At 39.7% G+C, this 23,895-nt stretch overlaps 3 protein-coding genes across 6 annotated transcripts in view; 2 read left to right on the top strand and 1 right to left on the bottom strand.

Annotated features, from left to right (window-relative positions):
- Window positions 1-5,433, top strand: part of slc35b4 (solute carrier family 35 member B4) — a 6,243-nt gene extending 810 nt beyond the window's left edge. Inside the window, exons 3-10 of the mRNA XM_053641000.1 lie at window positions 1,019-1,121; window positions 1,231-1,280; window positions 1,971-2,052; window positions 2,223-2,283; window positions 2,449-2,558; window positions 3,575-3,650; window positions 4,359-4,434; window positions 4,596-5,433. Of these exons, the coding sequence (XP_053496975.1) occupies window positions 1,019-1,121; window positions 1,231-1,280; window positions 1,971-2,052; window positions 2,223-2,283; window positions 2,449-2,558; window positions 3,575-3,650; window positions 4,359-4,434; window positions 4,596-4,842 (805 nt within the window). The 3' untranslated portion in view covers window positions 4,843-5,433. The remainder of the gene's footprint in view (window positions 1-1,018; window positions 1,122-1,230; window positions 1,281-1,970; window positions 2,053-2,222; window positions 2,284-2,448; window positions 2,559-3,574; window positions 3,651-4,358; window positions 4,435-4,595) is intronic.
- Window positions 5,434-6,405: 972 nt separating this feature from the next.
- On the top strand, window positions 6,406-13,233 carry chchd3b (coiled-coil-helix-coiled-coil-helix domain containing 3b). 2 transcript variants are annotated; one of them, XM_053640992.1, is made up of 8 exons: window positions 6,413-6,694; window positions 8,218-9,286; window positions 9,421-9,514; window positions 10,035-10,209; window positions 11,589-11,681; window positions 11,765-11,835; window positions 12,282-12,417; window positions 13,013-13,233. In XM_053640992.1, the coding sequence occupies exons 1-8, from the start codon at window positions 6,614-6,616 to the stop codon at window positions 13,043-13,045; spliced, it is 1,752 nt and encodes a 583-aa protein (XP_053496967.1). In that variant the 5' UTR covers window positions 6,413-6,613; the 3' UTR covers window positions 13,046-13,233. The 2 variants fall into 2 exon arrangements, 1 of the variants encoding a protein (XP_053496967.1); XR_008387609.1 differs by lacking the exon at window positions 11,765-11,835 and having other exon boundaries at window positions 6,406-6,694.
- A 2,949-nt stretch (window positions 13,234-16,182) lies between these two features.
- On the bottom strand, window positions 16,183-23,168 carry gpr22b (G protein-coupled receptor 22b). Of its 3 annotated transcripts, none has more exons than XM_053640993.1 (2): window positions 22,102-23,168; window positions 16,183-17,942 (listed from the first exon to the last, which is right to left on the bottom strand). In XM_053640993.1, the coding sequence occupies exon 2, from the start codon at window positions 17,936-17,938 to the stop codon at window positions 16,622-16,624; it is 1,317 nt and encodes a 438-aa protein (XP_053496968.1). In that variant the 5' UTR covers window positions 17,939-17,942; window positions 22,102-23,168; the 3' UTR covers window positions 16,183-16,621. The 3 variants fall into 3 exon arrangements, 2 of the variants coding, with proteins under 2 accessions (XP_053496968.1, XP_053496969.1); XM_053640994.1 differs by lacking the exon at window positions 22,102-23,168 and adding an exon at window positions 20,206-20,515; XR_008387610.1 differs by lacking the exon at window positions 16,183-17,942 and adding an exon at window positions 20,511-21,243.
- Between the last annotated feature and the right edge of the window lie 727 nt (window positions 23,169-23,895).

Genomic DNA, 23,895 nt, shown 5'->3' on the forward strand with positions numbered 1-23,895 from the left:
TGTGTGAGGTGGGAATACACCCAGCATGAGACATCAGTTTATTTCATGGCAAAACACACACATACACACACACATATACATACACACACACACACACATATATATATATATATACACATATACACACACACACTCTCTCTCTCTCTCTCTCTCTCTCTCTCTCACACACACACACACACATGTTCACAACTACTGGAAATTTTTATCATAGCCATCCGAGGTGGGAGGAAACCGGAGAACCCAGAGGAAACCCACATGGACACAGGAAGTACATGCGAAACTTCACTCAGACAGTAAGCCAAACGAAGGATCCAGTTGGGGACTCTGCAGCTGTGGATGCTTTTGAATGGGCAACTGACTTAATTTTACTAGATAGCGCTTGGTACGTTTGCCCCGTAGCTCCAGGGTTGACTGTTCGAATCCTGCCTCCGTCCTGTATGCATGGAGTTTACATGTTCTCCCTGTGCTTCAGGGCTTTCCTCCAGGTTCTCCGGTGATGTGATGTAGGCTGTGAATGTGTGTGTGCGCAGTTGTGCCCTGCGATGGTTTGGCACTCCATCCATGGTGTCCCCCTCCTTGTGAGTTACCTGGGATAGGCTTCAGGCTCCCCCGTGACCCTGTATAGGATAAGCATTACGGGAAATGGATGGATGGATGTTTCACTGATCCATTTTATTGTCCCTGCTAAAAAGAAAAAGAAAATCCATTGAACTACCAAAACGCAGGCCGAGCTGTCTCAAACTGGTAGATCATCTTTGCCAGCTAGTAAGTGCTGGTAGAAAGGAAGCTGTTTCTAAATGACCACTATTAGACAAAGTATTCTTATGACAATAACACAACAGTAAGGCAATTAGAACAGTTTAGTAAGAAGTAAGGATGCTGGAAAATCACTTACCATCTACAAATGGTGGTCTATGAGTTTGAGAAGCTCAGCCTGTGTTTTAGCAGCTGATAGCTGGTCAGAACAACCTTGATATTACGTGTTACATGCTGTACTCTGTATTTTGATCCTTTATAGAAACTACGTGATAATGGTGACCATGTTCTTCACTGTAAGTGTTATAAACAACTACGCCCTCAACTTCAAAATCGCAATGCCACTACACATGATCTTCAGATCTGTAAGTCTTCCACATCTCTTCGGTAATCTGTCAATTTGCAGTCATTTATATGATCAGGATCAGTATATGCTTTACACCTTACAAATGACAAAAATTTCTCCCCCTGCAGGGCTCTTTAATAGCAAACATGATACTGGGTATCATCATATTGAAAAAAAGGTAGGCTAGATAGTGTTCTCTCCATAATTATTGGCACAGTCTATGAAAATGAGTGAAATTGTATATATAAAAAGAATAACACATGCAGTAAGTGATATTTTGACCTCAAACATACAGGGACGTTGCATACTTTTATATAAATATATTTTGTTTCTACAATAAAAAGATTTTTAAGTAGTGCAGTTTTTTTCTACAAAGCACTGGTTTCAAAATTATCAGCAACCTTGCAATTATTGTATTTTTTTTTATTTGAATTAAACAGAACTGAGTGTCTTCCTGTAATGTCTAATAAAGTTGGAGATGCTTCACTTTTTAATCCAGATCACAGGTTTTCAGTAGGGATCAAATCTAGAGACTGAGATGGTCTTCATTTTGTGTGGGTTTTTTTTAAACCATATCTATGGCCAAGTCTGAACCTCCTGTCAGAGGCAACCGTAATGCCATCAGTCTTCACAAAAGCCCCTGAACTACAATAAAATAACTTTTAAAAACACAATTTTTGTTGTTGTTAAAATGAATGTCATTTTATTTTTCCTTTTGGAAATGTTTAATTAACCTGTGTAATGCTTATACAATCATTTTCACCCATTTTTATGAAGGGTGTCAGTAAATCAGGAGGGCACTGTATAATATCTATATATTCACACCAGTGGATGTCCTTAACAATGTGCTGTTTTGTCTCTGGTTCAGGTATTCATCAAGTAAATACCTCTCCATATTTTTGGTATCAGTAGGCATCTTTATCTGTACCATCATGTCTGCCAAACAAGTGGTAAGCACCTTGGCCAATGTTTTGCCATCTTTTTCTGACTGGTATAAATTTTTATATATAATTCTTACTTATATACAATAATTATGCAAGCATGGATTTGTAAGATGTATTTACCTTTATGTTTAATTGTGGGTTTTTTTTGTTTTGTTTTTTGTTAACATTTTGCCTAGAGTGCTGAAAAGGCTGCTACAGAAAAGGAAGGAGTGTATGCTTTCTTGTACTGGCTTATAGGTAGTTGTAGGTCTCTGTATATTTTTGTTTATGTTGTTGAGCCATAACAGCAGGTTTTGATTTTTTTGTTTCCTGATCAGTTTAGCTTCCTTTACAGATCTGTTTTGGAGAATGATTTTAAAACTATACCAGTGTACAGGCCTGAAATTACTATTTTTATTTAAGGTATTTCCATGCTGACATTTGCCCTAATAATGTCTGCTTTAATGGGCATTTTCCAAGAGACTCTGTACAAGCAGTATGGCAAGCACTCGAAGGAGGCTCTCTTCTATAATGTAAGTAAAATTCTGTGTAATTGTCTTGTGTCTGTACCACAAAAGAATTTTACAGTCCGATCTTTGTACACTGCCTCCAGTGTAAACTTGTTGAATGAAATGGTTGATTCCATGATTAGGTTGGGGGGGGGGGGGGGGGGTCATGTTGGCCTAGTGGTTAGCACGTTTGCCTCACACCTCCGGGGTTGGGGGCACGATTCCTGCCTCCGCCCTGTGTGCGCAGAGCATGCATGTTCTCCCCATGCCTTGGGTGTTTCCTTCGGGTACTCTGGTTTCCTTCCCCACTCCAAAGGCGTGCTTTGTAGGTTGATTGGTATCTCTAAATTGTCTGTAGTGTGTAAATGGCTGCGCGATTGTTCCCAGCGATGGGTTGGCATCGTCTAGGGTGTCCTCCACCTTGTGCTCTGAGTCCTCTGGGATAGGCTCTAGGCTCCCCGTGACCCTGTGTAGGATAAGCGGTACAGAAAAATCAGCTTGTTACCAAGAAACTGCAAAGTGCAAAGGTCTCCATCCTTAACCTTAAAGAATAGCTTTTTCCTCTGACTGTTACAAAGTCCTCCATTCATAAATGTTAAATAAGCATTTTACAGAAAACTTCATCATATTAATGATTAACGGTTTCCTTTGTTAAATAACAAGCTTTTTAAATTTGTTTCGTATTAAGCTTAAATTATGTGGAGCATCCATCATACAAAGACCCTGTGATTGAGCTGCTTGTTACTATAAAAAACATTAGTACAAGCACATTAAGTAATTACAAGTCTGTGAATTTGCATTATAGCTGTGCTCTCAGAGACATGCTGTTAAAAAAAAAAAAAAAAAAAGGAACAGATCTGTGGTAAAAATCCCAATATCTGACGGTAACAATTCTCGATTTGTTCTCACACTCAGAATTTGCACCTTTTTCGACACAGTGTAAATAAATGATGGCACGGGTGTGAATGGGGCTCCAGATGTAATGTGTATTGATTTTCTGGGTCATTCTGTTGTCAGTGTAATTCCTCTGCTTTTTTCAGCATTGCCTGCCATTGCCAGGGTTTCTGCTGCTCTCAACTGACATCTATAACCACGCTGTACTCTTCAGTCAAACCAGTGAGTCTTACTCCCCTTTATATGCACTTCATATTTAATTGAGTGATTGAGCTTGGAGGCTAACAGTGACAGAGTAGAAAAAATTGCTGTAAGCAGTTAGAGACTAATACATCTCTAAAAATGAAAAATTGATAAATCATCATTCAAAGATAAAAACTTTTGAAGAAGACAAAAAAATTATTTTTTCCTCAACAAGAAATTCTATGTGTAATGTTTTACATGTGAATTTTTATTATCATATATAAGAAAATAGTGTATGGTAAGATATTGATAATGAAAAAAATATTAGTTCAAAAGTTTGCTTTTTATTTTATGAATGTTTTACAAATGTTCTCATATTTGAGCTCCATTCTTCTTGGCCTGTCGTAACTTTGCCAGATGTTAAGAAAGCACACTGCTTTCTTCAGATCACGTCAGGAGATGTCAGGACAATGGCACAACATGGACTTATTTTATTTTTCTTAATTTTTGTCTGTCGATTTTTCCTTATATTTGAGAATATTGTCTGGTTGCAGAATACACCCACATTTTATTTTGAACTTGCTGGATTTTTTTGGTAGGGACATTGTAAAGCAGAGGTGTATTTTCTTCAAGCTAGAAGGAATATGGCATTTAAATATGGGTAGAAAAATAAGGTTTTGAATATTTGGCTGTGTGAATAGGCCTTAATCTGATTCCTCTAAATGTCTTACTGTCTTTCTCTTAAAGCTCCAGTGGAAATCCCTGTGATTCATGAAACTGTACCAGTTATGTGGTTGCATTTAGCGATGAATGTCATCACCCAGTATCCTTTGACATACAGTATGGTTTTGATATTATATTATATTATATTATATTATACACACACACATAAGATGCATTATTGCTCTGCTTAAGCATATAACTTTCATTGCAGGACCTTATAACTTTCAGTTAATCCAGCCCTTAATTCTGCTGCTTCTTCAGATACGTATGCATTCGGGGTGTGTTCATCCTAACCACAGAGTGTACCTCCCTTACTGTTACACTAGTTGTGACGCTGCGTAAATTCCTGAGCCTCATCATCTCTATAATATACTTCCGGAACCCATTCACAGAGTGGCACTGGGTTGGCACAGCAGTGGTGTTCCTGGGCACACTGCTCTACACTGAGGTGTGGTCCAGCATCCGCATAGCACTAAAAGGAGAGAAACCAGGCAAGAAGGCAGAATAAACATGATGAACACAAGATCATACCTCTGTGTGTGTGTGTGTGTGTGTGTGTGTGTGTTTGTGTGTAGACATGAACACATGCCTATGGACATTTTTGCATAGCAGACTCCACTGCCATGCAAGTTGTTTCTACTTCTCAGACGCTGTATTTTAGGGTTAAAAACAAAAGGTAAATGTCGTTCCCAGATACACTCCATTATCAATATTCTTATAGGAAATATACAGTAATAAGTCTGTAGTATAGTAGTACACTTTCAGCATTCTTGACATGAGCCTAAGGATGGCATAATGAATTGCATTCATTGTGCATAGGAAAATAGCTGACCATGTATTTTGGACAGTTTGAAGATTAAAACTTTAGAACATTTAGAAATGTGTAATATAGATTTTAGTTGGCGGATATGTACTGTATACCTTTTGTTATTATGTCTCAGGATTTTATTGTTTCCTCAGTTAAAGCATTGCCTCACAGCCCTTTCTCTGTTACAGTAATAAAATTAGCCTGTGTTTACGAATCCACATTGTGTAACTCATCATTTCTTGCCCATCCACACCACACATTTTGTAACCACAGTGCATAATGCTGGCTGCTCAGGGAATACAAACATAAGTAAGAATAAAACAGCCTGTTGGCTGTGCTGTGTTCTAGGAAGATAATCAGTGTGGTGCTGTAATACGGACCGACATGAAGTGAGTTACTATTACCGCCCTGAAGTGGGTGTTAACAGTACTCTCCTGTTATCACTTGTTATAACAGATATAAATAATCCGCTTACCAGCCTCTCTTTTTTATCGCTTGAAGTTGCTTAGACAAAAAAGTGGAAAGCACAAATTGCATTGTCCTGAAGACTCTCCCATGGTGGAGACCTTACTGACATTACAAGAAGCTCTGATACTTATTATTTGATTATTTGATTATTTGAAGACTTATTTGATTATGTTGTGTGTCCTCTATAAGTCCCTGTAAATGATGAGCTGTTACTATAGAAACCATTAAATATTAGAACAAGTTAATTAATGTAAACCTATCATTTGAATTACAGCTGGAACTATTGTCAGTGCTGCTGTTATAGAAAATTATTCAACACTTTCTGACCAATTAGAGTCGAGAATTCAACAGAGTCGATGTTTGCCACATCTTTTTGTAACTGGAACATTTTTATTGATAAACACCTGAATAAAAATTGAATATTAGATAGATTAATTGCTAGTTTTTTATGTTGTAATTACATATCCAAAAGACTTGAGACCACCCACTTTAAATACAAATCGGAAATAATATTCCATAGTAATGGCCAAACGAAAATGATTCGAATAAGTTCATATTAGATGTATTTTTTTAAGGAAGCAAGCCTTTTATGTTATGATAAAAATTTGTCCAGAAGGGTTTGCATTTGCACGGTATAACCGTGACTCTCATATTTCGTAACGTGAGACGTTAATGCGCATGTGCTGCACAAATCAGACGCCACGAGCTCCAACCAAAACCGCGCACTGTTTATTGACCTGCGGTTTGGACGTGTAGTCGAGCTGGTATCAGCGCGTGCACCGCTGTCTGACCAATAGGAAGCGCTGTTGCTAGGCTCTGCGTCGCTGTCCAATGGGAAGCATCGTTCTCGGCCCAGGCGATAATGGCAGGGTTGGATGTTGGATGGGTTTCGGCTCCAAATACTAGAAGTTAGTTTTCAATTTGCGGCTTTAATTGATTGAGGATTTCCGGAGTGTGGTGTGTGTTGATAGAGATAGAGCTAAAGATAGAGATAGAGATAGAGATGGGGGGCAGCAGCAGCTCCAGACACATCTCAGTGGAGTCTGAGGACGCAGAAGGGCTGGTGTTTGTGAAGGGCATTCGGGTGAGTTTAACAGAGCAAAACTTAATGAGAGTTGCATTCTTCTCTTTCTGATAAAATACTGGCCAGTTTAGTTTCTTACACGAATTCTAGAGAAAAAAACAACAACCCCTAAACAAACAAAACAAAAACTCAACTAGTAGTTTATTTCGGATACAGTGTCGGTGGGTGTGTCTGGTGTTTAATCTCTCATTCCACTGACTGAGTCCTGTTTCAGAAAGGTACAAGATGTTCTGTTTAGCACTGTCTGTAGACACGGTGATGTTGTTGTTATTATTATTATTATTATTATTATTATTATTATTATTATTATTATTATTACTATTACTATTGTTGTTGTTATGAGATGTCAGTTATAATTCTAATTGACTGCTCAGTTGAATTGCACTGATTTAATCTAAACTTTAGAGTAAGAAAAAATATCAGTTTATGTTGAACCTCAACTTTAATTTGGTGGCTCAGCGGGAAATGGTCAGCTCTGGGTTACTGATTGGAAGGTCAGGGGTTCAAGTCCCAGCTGTACCAAGCTGCATTGTTGGGCCCTTGAGCAAGGCCCTTAACCCTCTCTGCTCCAGGGGCTATATCATGGCTGACCCTGTGCTCCGACCCCAACTTCCTAACAAGCTGGGGTACACGAAGAAAAGAATTTCACTGTGCTGTAATGTATACGTTACCAACAAAGGCTTCTTCTTCTTCTTAAAAAAAAAAAAAAAAAAAAAAAACTATAATGCCATTAACAAAAACATTTTAAAACCTGTATTTCATAAATTGGGATCTATGAAGTATTGCCAGGGAATTTTTTTTTGTTATTACAGTGGTGGAAATTATAACAGCATTATTTACCATTATTATTCTTACAGTTATTAATCTATGTGACTGGTCATTTGAAAATTGGTTTAATCGAAATCTGCACATCTTAAAAACATCTAGCCTATAAATCAGGTCAGTCTGTAGACTGTACATAATGTCTTCTGTTGGTACAAAGTTCAGTAATGAAAAGCTCCAATAAATAGCCAAAATATTATTACATTTGTATTATGTTCATTAAAAAAAACCTGTATAGATATGATTGTGGAATTTGTTTTACAGTTAAAGTCCCTGGCTGAGAAAAGTCTGTGTTTGTGTTCAGGAGAACAAGGTCCAATAACTGCAATAAATTATGTTATGGTGCACATTTGCTTTATGTCTCTAATATGTAAATATTTATTCATCATAATGAATCTGCTGTGATCATGGCTGGGATTGTTCAATGTTTTTTTTAATCATGTATTTTACACTGGAAAGGGTCCATGGCTGCAAAAAAGTAAGAAAACTTAGCATACACCATGTCTTTTATCTACACTACATCCTGGATTTTTAGTCACATTGTATAATATATACTTTTATATATACCTAATGTGAAAAAGGTTCCAAGTAGAATCCCTTTAAAAAGTTAGAACCGCTAACCTTCCAGGGACCCTTAAGGAAACATTTTTCTGAATGAGCATGTACATTCTCTAAATATTTTTTTTACATGTGATTGACAGCTGACAGATAGAGTGGTTGATCGTATGAGGGAGCCTCCACCAGTCCAGCGTCCTCAGTCCAAAAGCTCAACATGTCCTCCAATGGCTCAGCCTTTAAACCCTCAGGATAAGACCTTGGCCCCTACTGATGTTTTGGCACCGATATTGCCCAATCCTCCTTCTTATGCCAGCGCACTGGTACCACCACCTCTGCAGGAGCCCATCAGTCCCCTTGTTCCTCTTGTGTCAGTGAGTCCGGAGACTCCAGCACCACCTACATCCACACCAACTGTTGAAGCAGTTCCCTCAGTCACTCATACTGCACCTGAGTCTGTGCCTGCTCCCGTGGCTTCGGTTCAGGAACATGTAGCAATATCCACGCTTACTGACTCTGTACCTCCAGCTCCACCTGCTGAATCCTTACCAATAACCGCATCTCCATTAACTTTCACTGAGCCTGTGGTCATGCCTCTACCTTCTGAACCTGTACCTGTAGTATTGTCACCTTCTACTGAAGCTGTGGACTGTTCTCCACTTCCACCTACAATTACTGATAATGTGACATCTGCTCCACCCAGTGAACTCATAGCCATACCTGTTGAAGCCCCAGCAATGCCATTAACTGATGATGTGATCACAGCTCCACCTGTTGAAGCCATACCCTTGCCTACCACTGTTGAACCCATTGACATAGCTGTGGAATCATCTGCCCCATCTACACCTACTCTGAACCTAGATACAACTATTCCTGTTGAACAAATAGAGTTGCCTACAACACCTACCTCTGAGCTGGTGGCTGAGACTGAAATGAAAATTTCACCTGATACACAGCTCCCAGCTCTCATTGAATCAGTGGAAATTTCAACAGACATGCCACATGCATTTGTCGAGCCCAACCTGAAAGAGCTGCTGCCTCCTCTGCCCTCTTCTGCTCTATCTGTGCCCTGTGAATTTCCCTCACTGAGGCAGATCAGATGCCCTCCCAATGAAGAGACCCCAGCTCCAACACCTGTTGTTAAACCAGCCGTTGCACCAGTGCTGCCTCCCATAACTGAAACAGCGGGCCCACTTACTTCTCCACAGGCTGCCGGTAAGGCTGGGTTATCATGTTAATGATGTGTTCTCATCATGTTTTTGTTACTTGTAGCTAGAATGTGCTTTTTCTTAATTATCTTAAAGCCTTGTCTATTCAGGAACAACAATTTTGCTGTTTCTTTCATTTAGTCAATGAGGAAGACCTGAGGAAGCAGATCAGAGAGGAACTGCAGAAATTCCTGCAAGAAGAGATGAAGATGGCAGAGATAAAGCTCCAGCAACAGTAAGTGGATGACAATATCTAAACCCTTCCATTCATCCATCTTCTACCGCCTATCCTCTTCAGGGTCATGGGGAAACCTGGAGCCTATCCCAGGGAGCATCGGGCACAAGGTGGGGTACACCCCGGACAGGGTGGCAATCCATCGCAGGCCACAATCACATACACATTCACACACCCATCCATACAATACAGACACTTTAGACATGCCAATCCGCCTACCATGCATGTCTTTGGACTGGGGGAGGAAACCGGAGTACCTGGAGGAAACCCCCGCAGCACGGGGAGAACATGCAAACTCTGCACACACATGGCCACGGTGGGAATCAAACCCCCGACCCTGGAGGTGTGAGGCGAACGTGCTAACCACTAAGTCACTGTGCGCTCTATCTAAACCCTTTTTACATCAAATTTGCATTTACATCTGACAGTTGTCTGTGTTCATTATATCCATTATCACTTGTGGATTGTATGTCAAGATGTAGACCTAAAACTAGTGCTGATGTGTGTGTTTGCGTTTCAGGTTGAAGAAGGAGAAAGCTAAGGCTGAGGTAGAAGCTTATTCCAAAGCTCAACAGCAGATCCAGGCAGAGGTTCAGAAGATGCTGGAGAAAGAGCAGCTAACCCTTCAGCAGACTCTAAAAGATGTTATTATGCACAAGAACATTCAGGATGAGCAGCTTGCAAGCCAGTATTATGTAAGACATACTGAGATCATTGCACATGCACAGTGTGCAGAGCCAGCTCTAACACATTTGGTGCCCTAGACAAGCTTTGATCCTTTTAACCAACATCTTTGCCAAAAATGTGCCACTTCTGCAACACTGTGTAAGTTTCTAATCACACCGGCTAAAGCAGGCACAAATGAGGACAGCCTCTTTTCTTCTGTGCAAGTGGTTCTGTCACCCATTTGCAACTGAGAATAAATTGAAACATAATGACCTTTAAGGTGTTTTATAATCAGATCAAATCTGATTATATAAAAAAAAGTTTAAGCAAATTTCAACCAACAATTTCCTTATTGATCAGCTTCACCTTTAGCACATCTCTATGACGTCTGGTTAGAGTTTGTAAATTTATGCAGTTAAGCTAAAAAAAGAAATCTCAATTTGATGTCATAAAATAGTTTCATGAATCTGTGTCACATGTTCTCACCATGTCTGAGTGGGTTTACCCAGTAGGCTCTACAGTGACCAATCAGGATAAAGTGGTTACTGAAGATTAATGAATGAATTGTCATAGCCAAAAAAAGAGAGAGAATTTCATGCTGTTCACGTCAGCGTTTCCTGCGATTGTCTACAACCAGGGTGTAGTCCTGCTTCATGCCCACTGTTCCTGGCATCCAGTCTCACCACAACCCTGACCAGAATAAATTGCATTGTATGCAGAATTGCATCCAACCCCTCACCATAACCCAGCCACAACTGAATGAATGCCCTGTGCATGTTTTACTGAGAAATAAGTCACTTTACAGAAGAAAAAGTGTTATGATTTAGATTTTACATTGTCTTTAAACATTGCTAAGCTTGCACTGGAGTTAACCGAGAAGTGCATTGTTGCTTGGAAACCATCATATGAAACCTGAGACATATTCACAAAGGAAATATTAATTTTACATGATTGTACCATTTTACTAATGCCGAATGTCATATTGTCTAACCATTTTAATGCAATTAACAAACACACTTTGTTCCTGAATCTTCTTACTTTCCCTTTGCCTCTCTTATTCTTTATTTTTTCTTTTCTTCCTTCTTCTGCTCCTGTGTTTCAGTGGATGGAGAGGAAGGTAAGTGCAGTGCAGCTCAGCCCTGCCTACAGCATGCTTTATTGCTATCATTCCCATCTCCTCCTGAATTGCTCTCCTGGATTTCCTAATTGAGTTTAAAGCTGAGGTTCTCTATGTAAAATATTAGCTTTCCATTCAACTAGTGCATGATAAGGCACAATGCTCAGTTCTAATTGCTCCACATCCTATACAGATATTGTTATTGAGGATGACTGCAGTAATTAGGTAGCTTAATATAGATTCCCAGCTGATTTGTGCTCTTTGTGTAACAAGGCACTGTTTCTGAAACAGATTCAGAAGCTGGAAGAAAAGGAGAGAGACCTGGCAAAGCAGGACCGTGTACAAAGCATGTACATGGAGCAGATAGCCAAGCTTGAGGAGAAGGTAAGAAATGTGCAAAATGACTCTATGGAAAAACAACAGTCATGCCCGTGCGCTTGGTATGTCCTTTGCTTTTTCTCATGCAGACTGCACAGTTCACCAGAGTCACAGCAGAGAGCTTCAAAAAGGGTCTGGAGGAAACTCACAAACGTTTCAAGTGAGCGAGCCTCAGCATGTGCTCTGTGCCCTCATTCACGTAGCATGTTCACAAAACATTTAGAGGGTCAAATCTTAAATTTGGTACCATTATGCTATTGCAGAATCAAGTGGTTAAAAAAACAACTCGCACTAAAGTAAACCTAACGAGAGGAGTGTGATTGGAAATGTATACTCTTCTCCCAGAATTACTTATGTGTTTGAGTATAGATGATGAGTTGTCCACTGCCTTTAATTAAATAAAAAGGACACGGACTTACAGTACTGCATATGGGCCCTAGATTGTAAATTACAACTACTCTGTCTAATGGGAGATGGTATAATCACAAATCTCTCTCTCTCTCTCTTTCTCTCTCTCTCTCTTTCTCTCTCTCTCTCTTTCTCTCTCTCTCTCTTTCTCTCTCTCTCTGTGTGTGTGTGTGTGTGTGTGTGTGTGTGTGTGTGTAGGAGATACCAGATTAAGCCAGTTTGCTCAGAGCTACAAAGTGAGATTTTGAAATGTTATTTGCAAAATACAGGCCAGACTTTGACATGCTCCAGTATTGCCTCAAAGTACGTGAAGTGTGTGAACAATGCTAAACAGGTACAGCATACCTTTTGTGCTTTGATTGGTTTGAGAATAATGTTTTACATGGACAACAATAATCCAATATTAACCCGATTAAGACGATACTCTGATTAAGAAACTACCATGTAAACAGCAATTTTTAATTACCTTAATACGATTAAGGTCATACTCGAAGTAAACACAAATCGAATTAAGACATGTGGAGTATTCCTGTTTTAGTCACGTTATCGACTTGTATTACAGACATGTACACACCTTCATCACATTATTCACGTTGTGTGAGAGTTGTGGTGTGATGACATAATGACACGTGCCATTAATCGATCTGTGTTCTATAACATGTAAAACTGGAACATGAAAGGAGTATTCTAAAAGCGACTCATGTAAACACCTTATTCACAATATTGTTTTACTCAGAATAAGGTCACTAATTAGATTACTGCTGTCCATGTAAACGTAGTCATTAGGATCTGCCATTTATGTGAAATCCTGATGAGTGTTTTTCAAGTTTATCCCTTAAAACCTGAACAGATTGTGTTAATATTTTCCTTGAAATAGGATTGCTTGTAATTTTTGAGTCTTATTCTAAACATGTGATTTCTCTTTCTAGAATGGTGAGAAGAAGGTGAGCACAGGAGGTTAAACCTGTTTCCAGGATGAGCACTACTCTTATGTAAAAAAAAAAATACCAAAAAACAAACTGACAGAGATGAGACGAGCATTGCAAGCGAGTCCGCGCAGTTTTGCAAGATCCTGCCTTCAGTCAAGTTGCGTTGTTGTTACTATATGGAAAATGTTTATAGAGTTCATAAACAAATCACTGTGCCTTGATTCTAAAGACTATTTTGTTACTTCTAGAGATCTAAGATATTGCTTGTGAAGGAAGAACATGAAATACCCCCATGAAATAGTCAAGTGTTCTCGTCTCTTTGCTTGTGAAGTTGTGAAGATGCGTGTCATTTGCAATTTAAATGCTGTGAGTGGGAGTGAGTGCGGAGCTGACCTGTATTTCAGAGGAAGACCTCTGCCAAGTCATAAACGTCTTTCACACTTTCATTTGTCCACAAGGCTGTGCTGTGGTTTAAATATTTTCCAACTCATCCATTCTAGAGTATTAAACCTTATCAGGATTCTTCATCACTTCCTAACATCACCAATCAGTGTTACAACATGTGTTATTCAGTACAGATGTGTGATATGCAAAGTGCTAATTAGTCCAAAAATGAATTCAATTCAATAATGTAATCTAATGGTGGCAAGACAGAGATTCAAACATAATGAGATGCAGAGTTATAGGGCAGTATCCCACTTTACTCCACCTGTATAACACTTTTGTTGTCATCCGTTAAAGCTGTCAGATGCGCTCACTCACTCCCACACACAATATCACACATTCCCTCGCTCACTTGGTTTCACACGTGCCTGCACTTACACATGCGACCCAGCCATACTGAAATATGTTCAATCTCTTCTTCTTCCATGTTTAAGCTAAAAAGAGCATGACAGGAGCTGCATCTGACATTTAAGACTAAAGCTCTATAAACATGAAGTGGGGTGGGGGGGGGGGCTGACTTTGTGCTAATGACCTTTTTTATTGCTCTGAAAAACCAAACATTATGAAAGTCAATAGAGGCCATACTGGCCGGGTTGAATTCCTTATTACATTTTTGGCTGTCAAAACAAAAGTGACCTTGATCAGATATTGAGCTCAGGCATTTTATTAGACATGCAATAGCTCCTGCACATTAAACAGCTGGGCTCAAAAATAGGAAATGGTCCCCTGCAGTAGTGAATTACAGTTGCAATCAAAATTATTTAACCCCAGGTTTATTGTCAAAATTTGCAGATTTTCAGCTGTTTGCAATGAACAAATCAAACAAAAGCAACTGAAATAGTTCAACACAACGAATGCTTCAAGTGGTTTCCCCAAATTCAACTGAAAATGCAACTTATAATGACTTCTCTAGTTTCAAAATTATTCAACCCCCTGAATAGAATCCCTCCCAACAACACAAATATACAAAACATTGTCTGAAGCACACCTGATACAATTAATCAAGGGCTTCATTAGTTGCACCAGGTGTGCTTGAGCTGGAATACATGAAATACCTGAACTGGCTATGGGCAGAAAATGCATTAAATACCTGGTTGGGGCAGAAAAAGGAAGATATCAGTGGTTGAAACCAGATTTCTGAGAATGCAGGTTGTGAAAAACCCTCAAGTAAAAAAGACCTGCAGCAAGACTTGGTGGCAACAGGCACTGAGGTTTCAGTGAGCACAGTAAGGCTCATACTAAACGCAGAAAGTTTCCATGACGGAATTAGAAGACATAGACCACTACTGACCCAAAAGCACAAGAAAAATCGCCTTAAAATCATATAAAGTTAGCCACAGAAGTTTTGAGATTCTGTTATGTGGAGCGATGAAACAAAACTGGAACTTTTCGGCACAATGGATCAGCGGTATGTCTGGAGGAAGAAGAATGAAGAAAGAAGACTCTGTCCACAGTCAAGCATGGTGGTGGCTCAGTGATGCTCTGGGGCTGCTTTGCATCCTCTGGCACTGGAAACCTGCAGCATGTGGAAGGCAAGATGGATTTATGGAAGTATCAGGAAATCTTAGGAGAAAACATCATGCCATCTGTCAGGAAGCTGAATCTGGGGTGTCATTGGACCTTCAAACAGGACAATGATCCCAAGCATACCTCAAATTCCACCAAGGTTTGGTTGCAGAAGAATCCTGGAAGATTCTACAGGACCATCACAGTCACCTGACTTGAACCCCATAGAAAATGTCTGGTGGGATTTGAAGAAGGCGGTTCCAGCACACAAACCCAAGAATATTACTGAACTGGAGGCCATTGCTCATGAGGAATGGACTAAGATTCATCAGGAACGCTGCCAGAAGCTATGTACCTCGTTTGCAGCAGGTCATAACAGCAGAAGGGTGCTCTACTAAGTACTAAAGACGCTTTCCATGAAGAAGTTGAATAATTTTGATACTGGAGAAGTCATTATAAGTTGTATTTTCAGTTGAATTTGGGGAAACCACTTGAAGCATTGGTTGTGTTGAACTATTTCAATTGCTTTTGTTTGATTTGTTCATTGCAAACAGCTGAAAGTCTGTAAATTTTGATAATAGACCTGATTTGCAATGTGGGTTGAATACTTTTGATTGCAACTGTATATGGTTGTCTGTGTATGAAAAACAGACAAAAGACCTGCTTTTGGTTGGTGGAAATTGATTATTGAATTTTGTCCCATAATGTATATGCCTCTGGGATGGCCAGCTCTAAATTTAAGCCTCCACTGCCTATTTAACATTGATCTTCCCCTGTGTGGTGCAGGACAAGCCAGTGCCACGTGGCTTACTGTAATATTGATGTGGAGGCCATCCTAAATTAAGCTCTTTTACTGAGACTGGATACCCTTCAATATTGGAAGGAAAACACGAGTTTGTGTACTGAATACAGCAATGTCCTTGAACAGAAGAGCAAATTGTATGTGTGTGTGTGTGTGTGTGTGTGTGTGTGTGTGTGTGGAAAATAAAGTGAATGACTCCAGTCTTCTTTTACATTGTGCAGTGTTGAAACAAACCAGGCATTTCCCTTGTTTGCAAGATACTTGGTGTAAGGCCAACTATTTGATGCTCAAGTGATGTTCAGTTGTTTGCCTTTTTGGCTACAACTAACTGTGTGTGTGTTCATAGTAATTTGCTAAATAGTAATTTGTATAATGACTTAATAGTCCAAGAGAAGAACACAGAGGAAAAAGGTGTAATAAAAAGATGGGCCATAAAAGTGGTACTACTTCAGCAAGGGTCAAAGGTGAGCTGGTTTCTGCTGGATAGTGCAGTAATTTTATGTGCTGAACCCGAGAGACATATTTTTGCCTAATTTATTACAAATACTTGTATGTGTTGCCTATGTATTCTAATAGTGATACATACAGTATTTAATGTGTGTATATACACATCGCAATTATCGAATTCTATGTACAGTGTTATAAAAACATGCAGTTTTCAACAGCACAGTGAATGTCATACTATTATACTAAATTTGAAGTTCATATAAATAGTAATAAACTGATATTAATTCATATATTCACATCTAATGCAGTTCCATCTATAGCACACACTTGAGTCAATTTCTTTCCACTATGACCATAATGAAGATTTTTGAGGCTACAATGTGTACTGGTGTTCCTGCAAGTACTGGTACTTAGTCAACATCCTCAGATGATAGACACTTTTGTTTGGCTTCATGATCCTCGAATGTCACTTTTTTATTTCTCTTGGGATCAATCCATGAGTTTTTTATGACTGAATTTGTGGGCATTGGATCTGTCTCGATGATGGACACCACCCGCTTTTTCATCTTACTTTTTAGAACCTTTTGAAATTTCTGCCGCGTGAAAGCGTAGAGGAGTGGATGGAAGACTGTTGTTCCATATGCCATGACCAGGAGGCCCAGACGTAGCTTCACATTGAGGTCACTGGGGCCTGTGCTGAGGATGATGCTGTTTAGAACAGTAATAGGGGTCCAGCACAGAAGGAAAGTGGAGATGATAAGGAGTGACATGCGGAACACCCGCTTCTGTCTCTCCCGCCGCTCGCGGTGACGTTTCACTGCTCGCCGCAGGGCAATGATCACAGACACTGAGGTTCTCATGCCCAGTGGCACATTACGGTTCCCACTGCTCGCCTGAGAGCCATCTGTGACTTCGGGCAGCTGCTGTTGTGAGGATGACATGAGTGAGATGTTCTTTTTCCATCGCATCTTCTTCTTCTGTGAGGCGTGAAAGCGTGTTCCGATGCGGATGTTTAGCGCCTGCAGGATTTTAGAGTAAGTGACCAGCATGACCACAGCAGTGAAGCAGAAGATAGGGATCTGTGCAACCAGGTGGTAATACAGGCCTAACTCTGTGTAGTACTCATTAACATGCACCACAACAGTCTGGTTAGCTTTGGTTGGCTCTGGTCCTAAGAAGCCCACCTCAATGAAGGGCACCAGGAAACTAAGAAAAGACAGCACCCAGATACCCCCCAACAGAGTCACTGCTCGGCCCATGGTCAGCACACGATTGGCTGGTTTGACAGAGATATCATAGCGGTCGAGTGTGATGGCTAAGACATTTGCTGCCGTAGCCACGCTAGCGAAGGACACACAGGCCTCATGGAAGCAGCAGACCAGCACAGTGTCACCTTGTAGTGAGAGAAGCAGCACAACGATGGTCAGCGGGATGCAGCACACACACACCAGCACATCGAGTACGTGCAGGTTCATGGTCACGAGGTTGCTAACAGAGTTGACCAGGTTGGACTTCATGCAGTACAGGACGAGCACAGTGAGGTTGCTGCTCAGGCCCAGCACTATCTCCAGCATCAGGAAGCCGGTTAGGGAGACCTGAAAGCTGAGGGGGTAGGGGTGAGGTTCGTCAGCCGTCATGGCTGGGCTTACGGTCTCAGTGATGTCCAAGACTGTAACGTTACTCATGATGCCTTCTTCCTCCTGTGCTGAAGGGATAGGCTTGTGCATTATCCTGTTCAAAATAAATGGGGGCAGAATTAGAAAGCAAAATCAGGACAATATCGCGGAGATTAAATGTTCGAATGATCAAAGGTGGTACATTGAACTATGCTTATGAGTGTTCAGTAACTAAAGAGGTTGTTGTATAATTTTATATGTAATATAAATAATGTATTTTCTTGGGTACCATAAATAACTATACATATTCATGCTTGTATTTTTTTGCTTATAAAATTAATATCTGTGATGCAGGGATGAGGAAGGCTCTGCAAATTTCAGTTTGTTGTTGTTAGGCTGTGATGTTCCAGAGAAATGAAATGAATGTTAATGTTGCATGTTTTATCTAGTTCTTTCAGACTTGACAAATGAACAGGAAACAGTCTGGGGCAGAGATTTTTGGAAAGCAACCTTAAAAACAAAGTGCTACAGATACAAATGCCAATGACCTTTTATATATATATATATATATATATATATATATATATATATATATTTATATATATATATTTAAATTTAATGTCTTTTTAAAATAAAAATCCAGCTACCTGCACTTCAACAGGTATAAAGTATTTTCTCAGCATCGTCACACTACCATGTACTGTATAGATGGTCAGAGGACAAGTAAATAATAAAAAAAAATTCCATGTGATGGCCTCTTGCTTTTCTCAGCCTAAAAAGTATTTTGATTCTTATTTTGTCTACGCCATTGGCATTATGTTTTTGTACAAAGAGGAAGACCAATAGCAGAGGCATAGGACTGGTGGTAGGGTGTGAGGACAGCATGTATTATATAAAGCTGCTTCAAGGTCGCTGTATGGATACTGATGGCCACATAGAGCTCAAGGTGACATTTAAAAAACAGAATTAAAATGAGGTTTAGGGGCAGAATTGAATTGAAGATAACATGCTGGAGTTGTTGTCAGATATCCAAATATGCCTTGACAATATCCTTATAATAATAATTTAACTCAGACAAACTTACCCCCAGGCTTGGGGATTAACGAAGTACATGTAACTGCGTTATGTAATCAGGATACAAAAAACTGGTAACTGTAATCCGTTACAGCTACGTCAAAAAACAAATGAATCAGATTACAGGTACATTTTGTAAATAATGAGAATACTATCAGGATTACATTTTTTTTTTTTTCATTTAAAAGAAATTAATCTTTTGACATAACACAATATAGACAGCTGCTTGATTATAGTTCTGGTTCTCTCTTGCCAGTCGTGACTCACATGAGCATCCTCCTGGTGCATGCACAAATACATTGAGCACAAAGTGAATTTGGTAGAGATGAACAAAAATTGTTCTCTGAAATGCTTCAGTTAGGGTGACCATACATTTCGGACCTTTTTCGGTCTTTAAAAAAGCATCTGGTATGGATTTCGAAATTTGAGAAAATGTCTGGGATTCGGCTTTAGTTTCATTATGATGTGCTTATGGTTTAATACTGCATCATGTGTGCACATGTTTGCATTGCTTTAACCCCTCTCACCTCCTCGCACCTTCTCGCACACCAATTGGTCGATTCTAAAAGGCTTGCAGCAACTATTGGCCAAATTCCTGCCTCTCAACTATTATCCTACTCTCAGCGAACGCATGAAGGTGAAGCGTTGTTGTGTGCGGCATCAAACAGTTGCTTGAGAATAGCAACAAATGACAGCTGTCCTGAGTCGAAACAATGCCCATGGCCATATAAGGTCATATTTAATTTCATGCTATCACATTGCTTTGTTTTACATGGCAATTCAAATGTGTAAATGATAGCAGAAGGGGCAGAAGGTACACTCATGGTATCTAATATTTTCTTTTCTTCCAGGGACATTCAAAAGAATGTAGGAATTTATACATATTTATGTGATGTTAATAGTGCTAATAGTGTGTCTTTTAACACTAGTGTAAGTAACAGTGTTACTATGGATGCAGGGGTCCTCTTTTTGGAAAACCAGAATATGGTCACACTAACTTTTGTGATGTAATGTTACCTGCATCAGGGACAGTGGTCTTTTATTTATTCATTTATTTATTTATTTTCTTAAAACAAATCTTAACATTTTAAAATATTAAGCTCTAAAATAAGCTTTAAATAAAAGTATTTTAGATCATATTGCTTTTTTCTTGACTTGATTTACATATGTAATCCCAAAAGTAATCACATCACATTATTTTCATATTGTGATACTTGGATTACGTTACTGATAAAATTTTTAATGAGGTAATTTGTAACTGTAACGGAATACATTTTTAAAGTAACCCTCCCAACCCTGCTTACCCCTCTCCAGAGCTCTGTCTCCTTCAGTACCCACAGCCTGTGGTTGGCCCAGAAGAGTCTGGGTGGAGTCCAAGTCGAACATCACACCCAAGCATTTTCAAAGGAGAGTTTTGCACCTTTTGTAATCCTTGCAGTCCAGCAGGGAATTCACATCTCCTGGTTTCCACAATAGGTTGGCACTTCTTTATTTTTTTATCAAACTGATTGCAACTCTTGGGCCACCGCCATGTTCTGGTTTAAAAGTAATAGGTCAGTATCCACATTCCATGTGGGTCATGGATAAAACTGTCCTATATCTCTCCCATTTAGAAACCCCGTTCTGTCCAAGTTTCATGCAATTAGATACAGTATTAAAACCCATAAAGGAAATCCAGTGAATCGTTTGGAATGATCCAGAGCAAAGTTCACACATTGATCTATTAATACATCCACTTCAGGTTTAAAAATAACAGTCTTTAAAGCTTCAGATGTTTCCAGTTATTCACAGGATTCAAATGACCCTGTTCTATATCAATGTGACTTTCTGTTGGCTGCACTGTATTCCCGTAATTAAGATTTTATGGACGAAGCACGGTGATAAGTCCTTATTGATTTGCTGTTGTTGATTTACATAAGCCTCCACCAAGGAAACCAAGGTCACAGTATTGGTGAGGTCAGCCCTTGTGAGTGGTTATGTGTATGTGGAGGGGGGACTTTCATCCCCCTTGTTAACAGTAGCCCATAAATCCAGATTTTGTCATTGCTGTTGCGAATAATAAATCCATCCCCTTCCACTGAAGTACATTTAGTCATTTATTTCATGCCACTGTTTTGCTTGTTCATGGAAATAATGACATTTTCCATCTCCAGTACAAGCTCCACTGAACAATCTGGATTCATATGCCTTATGGACAGTCAACTTTTACAGAGGATAAGTGTTGAGTCCTATTGCCATGGGTCCTGTCTTGGCAAATTTCCACAAGGTATTGGACTGGTGCTTGTGTGGACCACGCATTGCATCAAAAGCACATTCCCTTTCAGCTCCATTTCTCCAGATGCCTGACAGAGGAAGACAGAGCAGAAAAGCCTCCATGAACAAAACAACCTGCACTAAGGCTGTCACCAATCCCTGACGTAAGAACGGCCATGCATTACCCATATGTGCTCCTGTTGCAGACTGAGGAAGTCCATTGCCTCTGGATTTGATTATGGTCTCTATTAAGGTAAGAGCAAGGACAGCTGGGGAGCTGCAGAGGATAAGGACCAGAAGCTTGCATCTACTATACGTACACACAGCTTCCCACCCTGAGCAAGTCCTTTTTAGGAAAGGTGTATGTGATCATAAACTGAGGGCCGAATCTCTCTCACTGTGCATTTTTCCATGTATGTTCTTGGATTTTATAATATAGTGTTTAAAGGAATTGTTGGATTAGGGTCTTTTAAGATAATAGACCGGTTAAAGTGTAAAAATAGAGTTTTCCCCAAACACCATAGCCCATTTATTATCGATGAGAATTAACACAATCTGATGCTGAGAACAAGCAATCCAGTTTGAAGCTAAAGATTGTTTGAATCAAAATTTGAAGTGCTGAATTAGAAGCTAACGAAGACTTGATATTTGTATACTACAGGAGGCTCAACATTACCCAGCAAAAAGCACAGGAGATTCATGCAAACAGTGTACTGATGGTACTGACTTCTGTTGCATCTTTTTCCCCTCTATCATTCTCTCCATCTTTCAAAGAAGAGCTGGTGTATCCATGGGAACCCAAACTCATGAGCTCTGCTTTCTCAAATAGCACCTCACTATAGTAGTTCAGTCTGTAACCAAACAAGTGACTTTCCGAGATACGGCTGATCATCACAGAGAGTGTGTATCCTTCTTAATAGTCAAGGTTGTTGATGTCACCAACTTACCTCTAATGTAAAGAGAGTCCCAGCAGGTACCCGTTTCAAAAGAATCTTACAAATCCCAAGTGGTGTAAAAGGAATTATGTTGCTTGAGGATTTCGCTATGGTATTTCCCTGAGGTTTCCAGATTTGCCCCGGAGAGGAGCATTAAACCTTCATATTCCTTTCATCATCCAAACAGTCAAGAGTGCCAAGAAAATGAGAATAAACAGGCTAATACAGGCAGTCCTCACACTTTCTTGTCTTGTACTCCTTGTCCCTGCCTTCTATCTTTCTTCTTCTCTCTTACACACGTATATACATGAACACACACTGCCCTCTCTAGCTCTGCTTTGCTTTTCACGCTGTGGTGTGTGTCAGCGTGTGTGAAAGCTTGGCTCATCTACCCCAGCACGCTGTTGCACACTCTCACCCCACTCCTACTCTCTCTCTCTCTCTCTCTCTCTCTCTCTCTCTCCCTCTCTCTCTTCCTCTCTCTCTCTTCCTCACTCTCACACTGCGGAGGTTTTGCAGTGCTACTCTCCGTCCTGATTGGTTTGTTATAATGGAGTTAACCCTTTTGTCTCCTGCAAGAGAAAAGCACTCCTGCTTTTGTTTTTTACCAATTCTCGCCAAGCATTAAGTGATGTGTGCTAGAGATCTGCTTGTGATCTGTATGAAGCTTGAACTACTGAGCACATGATGTTGCAACACCTGTTTCCTATTTTAATATTCCATGATCAAAATGGATAGTTCTCCTCAGGGATGAAGGGGACTGAGAGGATATACTGGTAACTGATGAGTAGATTACTTTTGGTGTGTGTGTGTGTGTGTTCGTGTAGTGGATTTGTGCGTGCATTAAAAAAAGAGAGGGTGTCTGATTGATAGCTTCAATCATGTTGCCCTGTCACTTGGCAGAGGGATCCGTCAACTTCAATTCATTTTGTATGGCTCAATTGCCAGGTGAGCTAAAAGCTAGGGGGTGGAGCACAGTTTCTCATCTGAAGAGACAGTTACAGCATGCCTGTATGTGTGTGTGCACTGTGTCCACAGTTTAATTTAAAGCATTGCTAGCTGTAAACCCACACTGTTCTTCCTCCCACTCCCAGCTCACATCAACAAGAGTTCCGTGTATTCAAGTAGGTGTACAGGAATAAGCCATTACTACAAAAAAAAACACTGCTGTTGATTTGAGATATAAAATGGAATTATCCTTTTTAAAAAAAATAAATAATAATAATTTACTTGTGCTAATATTCAGATTAGACAGACATTTAGCACTGGTCATGTAATTACGCCTAGATTTAATGTTGTTACTGTAGAGTTAGTGCTTGTATGCTTACATAGTACCCATATATGCTTTACAGTGGAGGAAAACATATTTGGAGTGCAGGTGGTGTATTATTAAGTGGCACATATTGTTCTGTGCTAAAGGCAGTGCACTTCCTCAAACTTTTCACTAAAGACAGACTCAATATTTCATTTGCACATTAATATTTCAGTTGGATTTTCCTGCAGTCCCCAGACACTTCTGACTGATTTTCTGTTATTCTGAGTCATTTTTCTTCCCCTTTGCTCTGCAGAGAGGCAGAGAGAGAGAGAGAGAGAGAGAGAGAGAGAGAGAGAGAGAGAGAGCGAGCCTACAACCATGTACTGCATTGTTGGTCAGAGAAAGAGAATACATAAGGAATAACACATGACAGATCATGCTGTTATATGAAATTAATCCAAGCAGAGTGGTGTGATATGGCCTGACATGAAGTGGTGTTTTTTTGTTGTTGTTGTTTTTTGTTTGGTTTTTTGTTTTGTTCAATAAGAGCA

Source organism: Ictalurus furcatus, chromosome 14, assembly GCF_023375685.1.
Source record: "Ictalurus furcatus strain D&B chromosome 14, Billie_1.0, whole genome shotgun sequence".
Classification (NCBI taxonomy): Eukaryota; Metazoa; Chordata; class Actinopteri; order Siluriformes; family Ictaluridae; genus Ictalurus; species Ictalurus furcatus.

Excerpts from the sequence above, each read along its gene's own strand:
- chchd3b (XM_053640992.1), top strand. The coding sequence starts at position 6,614 with ATGGGGGGCAGCAGCAGCTCCAGACACATCTCAGTGGAGTCTGAGGAC. Across the intron at positions 6,695-8,217 it reads TGTTTGTGAAGGGCATTCGG|CTGACAGATAGAGTGGTTGA; the intron begins GTGAGTTTAACA and ends TGTGATTGACAG. Across the intron at positions 10,210-11,588 it reads AGCTTGCAAGCCAGTATTAT|ATTCAGAAGCTGGAAGAAAA; the intron begins GTAAGACATACT and ends TTTCTGAAACAG.
- gpr22b (XM_053640993.1), bottom strand. The coding sequence starts at position 17,938 with ATGCACAAGCCTATCCCTTCAGCACAGGAGGAAGAAGGCATCATGAGT.